General features: G+C 50.0%; 1 protein-coding gene across 1 annotated transcript in view; it reads right to left on the bottom strand.

Annotated features, from left to right (window-relative positions):
- Nucleotides 1–657: 657 nt before the first annotated feature.
- foxo1a (forkhead box O1 a) overlaps nucleotides 658–13183 on the bottom strand; it is a 48873-nt gene continuing 36347 nt past the window's right edge. Inside the window, exons 2-3 of the mRNA XM_080007123.1 lie at nucleotides 4230–4421; nucleotides 658–3305 (exon numbers count right to left, since the gene is read on the bottom strand). Of these exons, the coding sequence (XP_079863249.1) occupies nucleotides 2124–3305; nucleotides 4230–4421 (1374 nt within the window). The 3' untranslated portion in view covers nucleotides 658–2123. The remainder of the gene's footprint in view (nucleotides 3306–4229; nucleotides 4422–13183) is intronic.

Raw genomic sequence — 13183 nt, 5'->3', positions numbered from 1 at the left:
GAATGACTCAAACACCAATTCTGACATAAATCTATATTAACCCACAAATAATTTAGATCTCAAATATATATATATACGTATCTATATCTATATCTATATATAGATATATATGTATATATATCTATATATATACACACATATATACACACACAAACACACACACACATACATACATACATACACATATATATATATATATATATATATATATATATATATATATATATATATACATACATATATATATATCCTAAATCTAGTAAACATCTACTGTATAAATTTTATATACATGTTCAATGTATGTACAAGTAAAAAGAAAATGATTTGAACCTTTGACAGTCCTTGGGAGGACAGTTCTCCAGCCCCACCTCTTCAAAAGATTCCAGGTTCTGAATTCCATCCAGTTCTGACTAAACGACGTCTGCTGCCTTGATTATTATTACTCTTTTTTTTATCCCATTCTGTAAACAATATGTACAGGAGTAAAAACAAAACAAAAAACCAAAGTATGGTTGAAGAACACATTTTACAAATGGTGTGATGATGTATGTACATGGATTCAGGCGTAGACAAAGAGTCTGAATGTTCCATCTTGAGAGAGCAGAGAACAGGCCCCGCCCCAGTCCCCTCCATCAGCCCGCTGTCACTGACCAGCTATGTACAAACACCGGGATGAAGAGTAAACAGCGTGACGCTAAAGTTTGTGCAGTTTTATGTTGACGTTCATTTTATTTTTTTATGTTTTTTGTCATGCTGCTGTTGCTCTGAGATTGAGTCATCGGCGTCTGACGCAGAAATGGAAAAACCGCCGTGGGGCTTTTCTACTTTCTACGGCAGAGCGACTCCGACGTGAGTGAGTAGAACCCGAGAGGTCTGTTTCAGTTTGGCTCTGGTAAGTTAAGGCAAAGCATTTGGCACTTGGTTCATAGTGAGATGAAATATTTAAAAAATAATCTCTTTTTGTATTTTTGTAGTTCACAGGAACTGTTGGAAATACACACTTACATACACACATACATACACACTTACAACCACACAAACATACACACAAATAAACATACACACAAACAAACATACACACAAATAAACATACACACAAACAAACATACACTGAAACAAACATACACACAAACATACACACAAACAAACATACACACAAACATACACACAAACATACACACAAACAAACATACACACAAACAAACATACACACAAACATACACACAAACAAACATACACACAAACATACACACAAACATACACACAAACAAACATACACACAAACATACACACAAACAAACATACAGACAAACAAACAAACATACACACAAACAAACAAACATACACATAAACATACACACAAACAAACAAACAAACAAACACACAAACAAACAAACAAACAAACAAACATAAACATACACACAAACAAACACACAAGCATCCTCACAAACATACACACAAACAAACATACACACAAACAAACAAACATACACACAAACAAACAAACATACACATAAACATACACACAAACAAACATACACACAAACAAACAAACATACACATAAACATACACACAAACAAACATACACAAAAACAAACAAACATACACACAAACAAACAAACATACACATAAACATACACACAAACAAACAAACAAACAAACAAACACACAAACAAACAAACAAACAAACAAACATAAACATACACACAAACAAACACACAAGCATCCTCACAAACATACACACAAACAAACAAACATACACATAAACAAACACACAAACAAACAAACAAACAAACAAACAAACAAACAAACACACAAACAAACAAACAAACAAACAAACAAACAAACATAAACATACACACAAACAAACACACAAGCATCCTCACAAACATACATACACAAATGCATACACACACGTCCTTCGCAGATGGTCTGGGCTTGGTGAAAAGCGTTAAATGCATGATGGGAAAAAATAAAACAAAGCTTTGTCCAAACTGAAATGTTGAAGGTAAAGAATCCACTCCAGTCCCGCTTCATGGGGGGCGACAGAGTTTTTAGGCAGCTTTTTACTTGTGAAATGACTAAATTAGAGGAGGTCCAGTGTGGGGCCCGGTCGACACCTCTACCCGGACACCCAGCTGTGCGTGGTGGTCTTCACCCCGTGGGGGAAGCCCTGCTGGGTCACCATGGGGTCAAAGTTGAAGTCCAGCGAGTCCCCGTCCATCAGCGTGTCGTGGAGGATGGACTCCATGTCGCACTCGAACCTCTCGATGGACATGTCGTCCAGGTCGCTGGGCAGCCGCTCCGGGTGGGGGGGCTGCGCCGGGCCGGGCCGGCCGTAGCCGTTGGTGCTGAGGGGGAGGAAGCCTCCCTGCATCCCCCCGGCGCTGAGGTGGTTGGAGAGGCCGTAGGGCATCTGCATGGAGCTCTTGGTGACGGGCAGACGGGCGGAGATGCCGCCGTGGCTCAGGGACATCAGCAGGCGGCCGTTCATGGTCGGCGGTGCCGGGGTCTGGTTGAGGACGTTGTGGGGGTGAGGGTGGGGCAGAGCGTGCGGGTGAGAGTTCCCTCCGCCCATGAGCTTGGCTCCGTGCTGCCCGCTGCCGTAGGGGGGCAGCATGCAACCTCCACCGGGGGGAGACACCACCGAGTCGACGGAGGGCAGGAGGTCCCCGTGCTGGTCCGAGTCGGAGGTGAGCAGCTCCTTCAGGAGCCCGGCGGGGCAGCCGTACTGCCCCATGGGGGGCCCGAAGGCCGGCTTGGTCTCCGGCAGTGTCTGCAGGGCCATGGGCGACAGGCTGCCCATCCCCGCCTGGCCGTAGACGCACTTCCTGTAGTCCTGCTGGGGAGCCATGCTGGGGGAGCTGTAAGAGGGGTAGCCCGGACTGGCCTGCATCATGGAGGAGGGGGAGGATTGGGCGGAGCCGGGCGTGGCGGCCCCGCCCCCCACCTGGGAGTTGTTGGGCGACAGCAGGTTGAGGTTGTCCAGGAGGTTCTCCATCACATTCTCCGAGCTGTGCCCCAGCGAGCCAGCCATCTCTGTCAGGCTGGGCAGTGTGGCGGCCATCTTGGCGCCCGGCGCTCCGGGGTAGACCATGTGCACGTCGCCCTCGTGGCCCAGGTCGTCCTCGGGCATGAAGGGCGACAGGCGGCCGCTCAGCGTGCTGGCGTTGGAGCTGGTGCGAGGCCGGAAGCTGTTCCAGGCGTCGAAGTCGTCGTTGCTGTGGGAGTTGGGGCTGCCGGGCCACTTGGAGTAGGAGCCGGGGCTGTCGGCGCCGCCCTCGGGCCCCCCCTGGAGCGACAGCTGCTGGGAGAGAGAGGGAAGGGTCAGCGGAGCAGGAAGGAGCGAAATGCACCTCACACACTGTAAATACTGCACCTCATTCAAATTTCGACTTATTGATCGAAAAAATTAATTACTTGGGTATGAATAAAAGGTCCTCACAGTGTTCATGTCTTTGAATCATTTTAAATACAGTGCTTCAAATTGTAGGACATGCATTTGTGTTCTCGATATCAAACACAGCGTAGCATATAAATCCATGAATCCACAACCTTGTGTGCAAAAGCAAAGGCAGATGTTGAGGTGGAGCTGGGATGGAGGTCACAGCGCAGAAGGTTAATCAAGCTCATTTGTACAGAACCTTTCAAACATGAGTGTTTTACATCCGGACGTTCAAGGGATTCGAAGAAAAGCCTTTTTTGAATCCGAATCAGTTCGCCAGGGCACGTTTTCATGTGCGAGGAGCTGACTTGGTGTTGCTCTGTGCATCGTTGTACGCAATTAGAAGGAAAAGTAAAAAAGAAAAGAAAGATTAACTGAGTTATAGCCATACTATGATTTGATTTTGCGGACCCCCGCAGTTCCTAGGAGTATCCCTAGGGGGCCGCGAAGCCAGTTTGGGAACCCCGGCGATATAAAAGAAAGTCTGTCAAACATGAAGCAGCCACAAGTTGTGGTGTGTGTGTGTGTGTGTGTGTGTGTGTGTGTGTGTGTGTGATGGAAGTATCATATTTGCTCCTCAGGATTTTTCAAAAGGGAAAAATGCGATTTACAGAGTTGGAATGATGAAGATGATGTAACGATGATGATGATGGGTGCACGCGCCGAGCCTCCACCCGCGAGCTGCGGTGGCGGCGCCTGTGTCGTAGTTTTTGGGTTGGACGACGACAGTGATGATGGCACGAGATGTGGGCAGCCCCCCTCAGATTTAAAGCCACGGCGTACCTTTTTCTTGGCCGCCCTCCCGCGGCTCTTGCTGAACTTGCTGTTGTTGTCCATGGAGGCGGCGCGGCGGCGCGGTGACTTCCCGCTCTTCCCTCCCTCCGGGTTCAGCATCCACCACGAGCTCTTCCCCGTTCCCTCGTTCTGCACCCGGACAAAGCGGCTGTGCAGCGACAGGTTGTGCCTGATGGAGTTCTGAGAGGGAGAAGGGAGGGGGAGAGGAGGAGGAGAGAGAGGGAGAGGGACAGTGATGGAGAGATGGGGATGGAGAGAGAGACAGGAAGAAGGAGAGGGGGAGGGGGAGGGTTTTGAGCTTTTCACCTTTTCAAACTGACAAAACATGCGGCGGACGTGGACAACGTTTCCAAAATACTAAACCAAACATCAAACTGAAGGGGGGGAGAGAGAGGGAGAGAGAGAGAGGGAGAGAGAGAGAGGGAGAGAGGGAGAGGGAGAGAGAGAGAGGGAGAGAGGGGTTGAGTGCAGAGCTTCATGTTCACCAAAACCCTCCCTCACCCGTCAGCGGGTCAGATCTACCGTTTGCAGAAAACTGCGAATCCTCCTCCACAGCTGCTGCTTCACACACACACACACACACACACACACACACACACACACACACACACACACACACACACACACACACACACACACACACACACACACACACACACACACACACACACACACACACACACACACACACCCCTGGAGCTGCATAGGAGCAGCATCCTGTTGGAGCAGGATCCATCGTTTTCCTCCGTTCACCTGACGACCCCCAAATGCGCCGCCCCCCTGCCGGGCAACATGGCTCTGACATGTCAACCCTCCTCACGTTTGACCGCTACGTCATGTCCGTCATGTCACCACCAGAGTTTCCAAAACCACCGCCACATGGACTTGACGTTTGGAGACTCTGCAAACTGGATGTTGTCCTCAAGCAAAAACATCCAAGAAAGAGCTGTGTGAGTGTCTGCAGCGCCGGGGTAAACCCAAACTGAGTCGAAGACGGAATTCGGACGACTGAGAGTTACTCTCTGTTAGAGTTACTCTCTGTTAGAGTTACTCTCTGTTAGAGTTACTCTCCTTTAGAGTTACTCTCTGTTAGAGTTACTCTCTGTTAGAGTTACTTTCTGTAAGAGTTACTTTCTGTAAGAGTTACTCTCCTTTAGAGTTACTCTCTGTTAGAGTTACTTTCTGTTAGAGTTACTCTCCTTTAGAGTTACTCTCTGTTAGTTACCCTTCGTTAGAGTAACTCTCCATTAGAGTAACTCTCCGTTAGTTACTCTCCGTTAGAGTTACTCTCCGTTAGAGTTACTCTGTTAGTTACTCTCTATTCGAGTTACTCTCCGTTAGATTTACTTTCTGTTAGTTACTCTCTATTAGAGTTACTCTCCGTATGGGTTACTCTCCGTTAGAGTTACTCTCTGTTAGAGTTACTCTCCATAAGAGTTACTCTCCGTTAGAGTTACTCTCTGTTAGAGTTACTCTCCATTAGAGTTACTCTCCATAAGAGTTACTCTCCGTTAGAGTTATTCTCTATTAGAGTTACTCTCCATTAGAGTTACTCTCTGTTAGAGTTACTCTCCGTTAGTTACTCTCTATTAGAGTTACTCTCTGTTAGAGTTACTCTCCGTTAGAGTTACTCTCTGTTAGAGTTACTCTCCATTAGAGTTACTCTCTGTTAGAGTTACTCTGTTAGATATTCTTTATTTTCAGGATTCCGAGATCCTCACCGCCCCAGAAAACACAACCTTCCACCTCATGAAAAGCTCAACCGCTGAATGAAGTTACCAAGTAGGTTTTACACAACGCCCAGAAACGCCGCCGTACGTAAGGGAGGGAGGTGACGTGTCCACGTGCGTCATGACAACAACAACACTGTGGTTCTCTCTTCGCTCCTTCTCAAGGTTTATTCCCATTCATTCCACTTTTTTTTTGCTGCGACTCTTGTCCCCTAACTACGAGAACCTGGACTTGACTGGTCCCTTCCCTGCTGAGCTGTCGGACTCTTATAGAAAGGTTCTATCACACGAGGGTCTCAAACAACTGGTCCGGGGGCCCCATGCGCTCCATGAGACAATTTTAATGCGGCCCGCCACATGATTATATATTGTTAAATCTCACCCGCAAATGGGTTCAAATAAAATCACAATTATTCAATAATCCAAGAAATTGTACCAAACGTTTGTGAGAATATGAAGCGTTATGGGCGGCTCCAGAACACCAGGCTCCAGAACACCAGGCTCCAGAACACCAGGTTCCTGAACACCAGGTTCCTGAAAACCAGGCCCCTGAAAACCAGGCCCCTGAACACCAGGCTCCAGAACACCAGGCCCCTGAACACCAGGCTCCAGAACACCAGGCTCCAGAACACCAGGCCCCTGAACACCAGGCTCCAGAACACCAGGCTCCAGAACACCAGGCCCCTGAACACCAGGCTCCAGAACACCAGGCCCCTGAACACCAGGCTCCAGAACACCAGGCCCCAGAACACCAGGCTCCTGAACACCAGGCCCCTGAACACCAGGCTCCAGAACACCAGGCCCCTGAACACCAGGCTCCTGAACACCAGGCTCCAGAACACCAGGCCCCTGAACACCAGGCCCCAGAACACCAGGCCCCTGAACACCAGGCTCCAGAACACCAGGCCCCTGAACACCAGGCCCCAGAACACCAGGCTCCAGAACACCAGGCCCCTGAACACCAGGCCCCAGAACACCAGGCTCCTGAACACCAGGCCCCTGAACACCAGGCCCCAGAACACCAGGCTCCAGAACACCAGGCCCCTGAACACCAGGCCCCAGAACACCAGGCTCCTGAACACCAGGCCCCTGAACACCAGGCTCCAGAACACCAGGCTCCTGAACACCAGGCCCCTGAACACCAGGCTCCAGAACACCAGGCCCCTGAACACCAGGCTCCAGAACACCAGGCTCCTGAACACCATGCTCCAGAACACCAGGCTCCTGAACACCAGGCCCAAGAACACCAGGCTCCAGAACACCAGGCCCCTGAACACCAGGCCCCAGAACACCAGGCTCCTGAACACCAGGCCCCTGAACACCAGGCCCCAGAACACCAGGCTCCAGAACACCAGGCCCCTGAACACCAGGCTCCAGAACACCAGGCTCCAGAACACCAGGCCCCTGAACACCAGGCTCCAGAACACCAGGCTCCAGAACACCAGGCCCCTGAACACCAGGCTCCAGAACACCAGGCCCCTGAACACCAGGCTCCAGAACACCAGGCCCCAGAACACCAGGCTCCTGAACACCAGGCCCCTGAACACCAGGCTCCAGAACACCAGGCCCCTGAACACCAGGCTCCTGAACACCAGGCTCCAGAACACCAGGCCCCTGAACACCAGGCCCCAGAACACCAGGCCCCTGAACACCAGGCTCCAGAACACCAGGCCCCTGAACACCAGGCCCCAGAACACCAGGCTCCAGAACACCAGGCCCCTGAACACCAGGCCCCAGAACACCAGGCTCCTGAACACCAGGCCCCTGAACACCAGGCCCCAGAACACCAGGCTCCAGAACACCAGGCCCCTGAACACCAGGCCCCAGAACACCAGGCTCCTGAACACCAGGCCCCTGAACACCAGGCTCCAGAACACCAGGCCCCTGAACAACAGGCTCCAGAACACCAGGCTCCATCGCACCGGATCCGACAGGTTCTCCAGTAGATATTTGAACATTGTGAAGGCGTCCGTGCCCCTGTGGCTCGGTGTGTGTGTGTGGTTCAGACTGGTTGGCGTGCAGAGCGTTGCCGGCTGTGACTCACCCTCCTCACATCTGGTTCACGATCTGCCCCCCCCGCCCCCCACTCTCCCCACTCCCCCTCCTCCGCTTTACAGCCGGCGCGTCGACATTGATGTGAAACGGTGGCGTCCGCAGTTTCCTGCTATCGGAAATCTTTTAAGCGGAATTAAAGCGAAATGTTGAACTTTTGGCGAATGCTTTTGCTTTCTTTCTTTTTTATCAAATGTCTTTGATGTTTTACTGGATGTGAAGCTCTTTGAGTCGCTCCCGTGTCGTGTGTGAGATGTACTATACAAATCATTTTTCAATTGATACAGACTCTGGACGTGGTGATCTTGTTTGTTAATGGAACCAAACCATTTAAATCGAATTTTCTGACATTTTAAACGCTCCCCCCGTTGATCCACCTCCGTCAGACCTTCTGCTCCACGTGCAGTAAATAAAAAGCTCAGACGGGATAAACACGATACGCCGGCTCGTACGGGGAGATCCGGCCCCGCTGTGTAAACTGTGTATCCGGGAGGTGGTGTAAAGCGGGGTGAAGTCTCCCTGGGGAGGTGGTGTAAAGCGGGGTGACGTCTCCCCGGGGAGGTGGTGTAAAGCTGGGTGACGTCTCCCTGGGGAGGTGGTGTAAAGCGGGGTGACGTCTCCCCGGGGAGGTGGTGTAAAGCGGGGTGACGTCTCCCTGGGGAGGTGGTGTAAAGCGGGGTGATGTCTCCTCCGCGCTGGGCTCCACTCACCCTCCACCCTCGCTCCTTTCACTCGGCACTGACGCGGTGCTTTCTGAACTACACTCTCCTGGAGCCTCATTAGCTGCTTCTCCTTCCGTTCCCCGTTGTCGACCATTTTTCATATGTACACGAAAACTGAATTAACGCGCTACGACACCGACAGCCGCTGATGCGTGTCTGGAAACTTGGCAACCACTTCTAGAAGTTAGTGGAGGTTCTCTGGACGGGACGGACCTGAGAGACGGTAAACAACAAAATGTAGTTACAGTATCTGCCTGCGCTCCATGCCTCCATTCCTCTATCTCTACATCCCTCCCTCCATCCCTCCGGGCCGTCCCTCCATCCATCCGTTCAGATTGCCCCTCCAGGCCACCATCCCTTCAACCCGCCATCCCTGCAACCAGTCAGCCCACAGTTCCTGCGACCCTCCGTCCCTCCTCCGGCCCTCCATCCATGAGCCATCCTCCCATCCCACACGCCATCCCTCTGTCCGCCAATCCTCCAGCGCTCCAAGCAGCCAGGCCTCCAGCCCTCCTCCCGCTCCGCCCTCCAGCGCTCCATCCGTCCTCCCGCCCTGCCCCTCTCTCCAGGATCAGGTGACCTGACGGCGGTGACAGAACCTTCCCTGTTCAGCTGAGACGCTGCCTCTCTCCTTCATACGTCAACAAGAGGGACCGGGCTCCATGTCAGGTCACAAGGTCTCTCCCTCTGTCTGTCTGTCTCTCTCTCTCTCTCTCTCTCTCTGTCTCTGTCTCTCTCTGATTCTCTGTCTGTCTCTCTCTCTGCTGGGTAATTTCAGTGGTGCTGCAACTCGGAATGAATGTGATGCGAGCGCCCAGACACAGTCACAGCCCTCCATCATCCTGACGACGGGACAGAGGAGCTCTCTCTCTTTTCTCTCTCTCTGTCTGTCTCTCTCTCTCTATTCTGTGACAGACGTCACACACCTCTAATCCGTCTTGTGTAACAGAACAATGCGTACTTACTCGGAGATAACTCACACTCTGCTTACAAACCCACTTCAACAAGCACTTTCCAATGTTGTGGGGGCAGCTGTGGAGGGGGAGGGATGGGGAAGGGGCGGGGGTGGTTCTCTCTCCACTTTATAAGGGTTTTAAAAGATGCAATAACAGGAAAGACCAGGACAGGGCAGTGGAAGAAGTGCTCAGACCTTTTGCTTTTGTACAAGTACAAATACCCAGACACAAAACGATTCCAGCGACAGAACTAAATTGACATTTCTACTTGAGTAAAAGTACTTTCATTCAAATGTAGTTAAAGTATGAAAAGTTAAAGCCCTTGTCATATCCAGACCCCGGAGCCCATAATACCCGGTAAAGTACGACTAACTTTTTCTGCAGATGATGCTCATACAGTAAATCGTAATTGCTCAAAATTGACACAACAATGGTGTAGATGCTGTCATTCATTTCCAAGGACATGGATCTTATGAGTCATCGATGAGCAGTTTGATAGATCCAGTCTCTGTATTTTGATTAATATATAAGTATAAATCCTGATAAAAACTAAAAATAATAATAATAATAATAAATTTAAGCGAGTGTTTTAGAAATCAATATTAAAAGCATCAATATTTCTTTGAAATGTCTCTGAAACTGAATAAACTCAAATAAACACATGAAAAATGAACTTTAGTACTTTTGCTTTGTTACTTTACAACGAAAAAAGTCAAAGAAACCGATTCAGATCCATCCTCTCGCTCCGCTGATGCCGCGGGATTCAACCTTTTGGACAAGATTTAGAGACACACAGACAGACAAACAAACAAACAAACACACAACAACTCTGCACCACGGTGCCCACGCAGGGCACCTGTCGAGCAGCGCCGCGCCGGGGGCCCCTTCCTCGCCGCGACACACTGCGCGCGCGGAACACAGGAATCCAAACATTCCGGGTAATCACCGCGTGCAAAGTTCAAACGCTATCGCTGCCGGCGCGTCGCTATCTCTTAGGAAACAGAGTCGGCAGGATTCCCAGCCGCCGTCACAATCAACATTCCACAGCAAGGTTACACCGAACCCGTGACGTCCCCGAGCCGCCCGGCAGAACCGTCCTGAAAACACGCCGCGCCCGCCCGGAGTCAGGACACAGCTGTGCGCGCGCGAGCGTGTGTGTGTGTGTGTGTGTGTGTGTGTGTGTTTAAACCTCCTCAAAGACACAACATATAAGTTTGGGAAAAAAAAACCCTGAAAACAAAAGGGGAAAGCGGTGGGAAGCGTCCCGACGTTCCTGTTTTTTAACTTCTTCACTTAAACATGAAATTGAGACAAAACCTGGATTTGCGTCCTTGTTTTTCTTTGATTTGACAAGAAAAAGGATTGAGTTTTAAATGCAGCTGCACTTACTATAAACTACGGTACAACTACTGTGACATGAATTTTCCTCTTTAGTTCAAATAAATCAGGATTTATATTTATATTTTATGAATTATATGTAAATTAGATGTTCGTGTATTAAATTTAAATACTTAAAGAATCATCAGGATCTGTGTGAACATCACCTGCAGAAAAAAGAAAACACAACTCATGAGAAGTACTCATGCACAGCGGATATGATGAGTACTCTCACTTGTCATACGTGAAGTACTTTTACAGCCAGTACTTTTTTACCGCCACTTCGGTGAAAGCTGTAAAAAGTACCCCGCCCCCACCCGCCATCCCCCCACGCCACCCTGCAGCTCCACCTCCGCTCTGATTCACCAGAACGGAGGTGGAGCTGCAAAACAAGAGGAAGTGACCACATGAGAGAGGATGGTGACAGGAAGCAGCGCTCGCTCACTTCCTGCCGCAGGAAGCAGCGGTGTGTGTGTGTGTGTGTGTGTGTGTGTGTGTGAGAGTGTGTGTGTGAGAGTGTGTGTGTGTGTGTGTGTGCGTCTGTGTGTGCGTGAGTATGTGTGAGTATGTGTGTGTGTGTGTGTGTGTGAGAGTGTGTGTGTGAGAGTGTGTGTGTGTGTGTGTGTGTGTGACTGTGTGACTGTGTGACTGTGTGTGTGTGTGTGTGTGTGTGTGTGTGTGTGTGTGTGACTGTATGTGTGAGTGTGTGTGTGACTGTGTGTGTGTGACTGTATGTGAGTGTGTGTGTGTGTGTGTGTGTGTGTGTGTGTGTGTGACTGAGTGTGTGTGACTGTGTGTGTGAGTGTGTGTGTGGGGGGGGGGGTTATGGAATGCGAACCACAAAGGATCTGAGGAGACTCGCTCCCTCCCTCCCTTTCCCCTTGCTTCCTCCCTCCCTCACTCGTTTCCTACATCCCTCCCTCCATCTCTTCCTCCCTCTCTCCCTTGCTTATTCCCTTCCTCCCTCCCCCGATTCTTCATCCTTTCTTCCCTCTCTCCCTCCCTCCCCTGGCTTCCTCCCTCCCTAACTTGTTTCCTACATCCCTCCCTCATCCCTCCCTCTCCCTCACTTTCTCCCCTCCTCCCTTCCTCGCTTCTTCATCCTTTCTTCCCTCCCTCCCTCCATCTCTTTCTCCCTCGCTTCCTCCCTCCCTCCTTCGCTTTCTTCATCCCTTCCTCCCTACATCCCTCCCTCACTCACTTCTTCCCTCCTTCCCTGGCTTCCTCCCTGGCTTTCTCCCTCCCTCACTTCCTACTTCCCTCCCTCCATCCCTCCATCCCTCCCTCACTTCCTCCCAGGGAGTGTTGTGTTAGGACCAGTGCTCACATGCAGATCCTGGTTTCACTCCACTACTACACCACCACCACGCAGAGGGTTTGAGAGAAGCCACCAACTGACATGCGCGCTGCTGATGCCCAAGTAGAAAACACGACAAAAATACAAAAGAAATCAAAACAAGTCGTCGTCGTCCACTTCCCTTCATTTGTCAAACAACCAAACAACCAAAGGCCAAAAAGTAGAAAAACAAGAAAACCATATCTGAAATGTTTGATATGAGTCCTGGATTTTATGAATTATGTATCTATCCATCCATCATCCATCCATCAGTCATCCACCATCCATCATCCACCCATCAGTCATCCACCATCCATCCATCCATCAGTTATCCATCCATCCATCCATCCATCTGTTCATCTATTCATAACGTCATGAGATATCCATATCAATGTATGTGTGTGTGTGTGTGAGTGAGTCTGTGTGTGTGTGTGTGTGTGTGTGTGTGTGTGTGTGTGTGTGTGTATGTGAGTGAGTCTGTGTGTGTGTGTGTGTGTGTATGTGAGTGAGTCTGTGTGTGTGTGTGTGAGTGAGTCTGTGTGTGTGTGTGTGTGTGTGTGTGTGTGTGTGTGTATGTGAGTAAGTCTGTGTGTGTGTGTTAATGAGGAGAGAGAGAGAGAGGGAGAGATGAAGGGAGAGGGAAACTGAAGGACAGAGAGAGAAATGGAGAGAGAGGGAAAGTGAAAGGCAGCATGTGGAGGCCACCGCACGCTCCCCCTCTTTCCTCCTCCCCCCTCCCCCTCTCCCCTCATTTGATCTCCTCTGCTCT

Source organism: Zeus faber, assembly GCF_960531495.2.
Source record: "Zeus faber genome assembly, chromosome: 9".
NCBI lineage: Eukaryota > Metazoa > Chordata > Actinopteri > Zeiformes > Zeidae > Zeus > Zeus faber.
The sequence above is the reverse complement of the archived record's forward strand: the minus strand, read 5'-3'. Positions and strand labels throughout refer to the sequence as shown.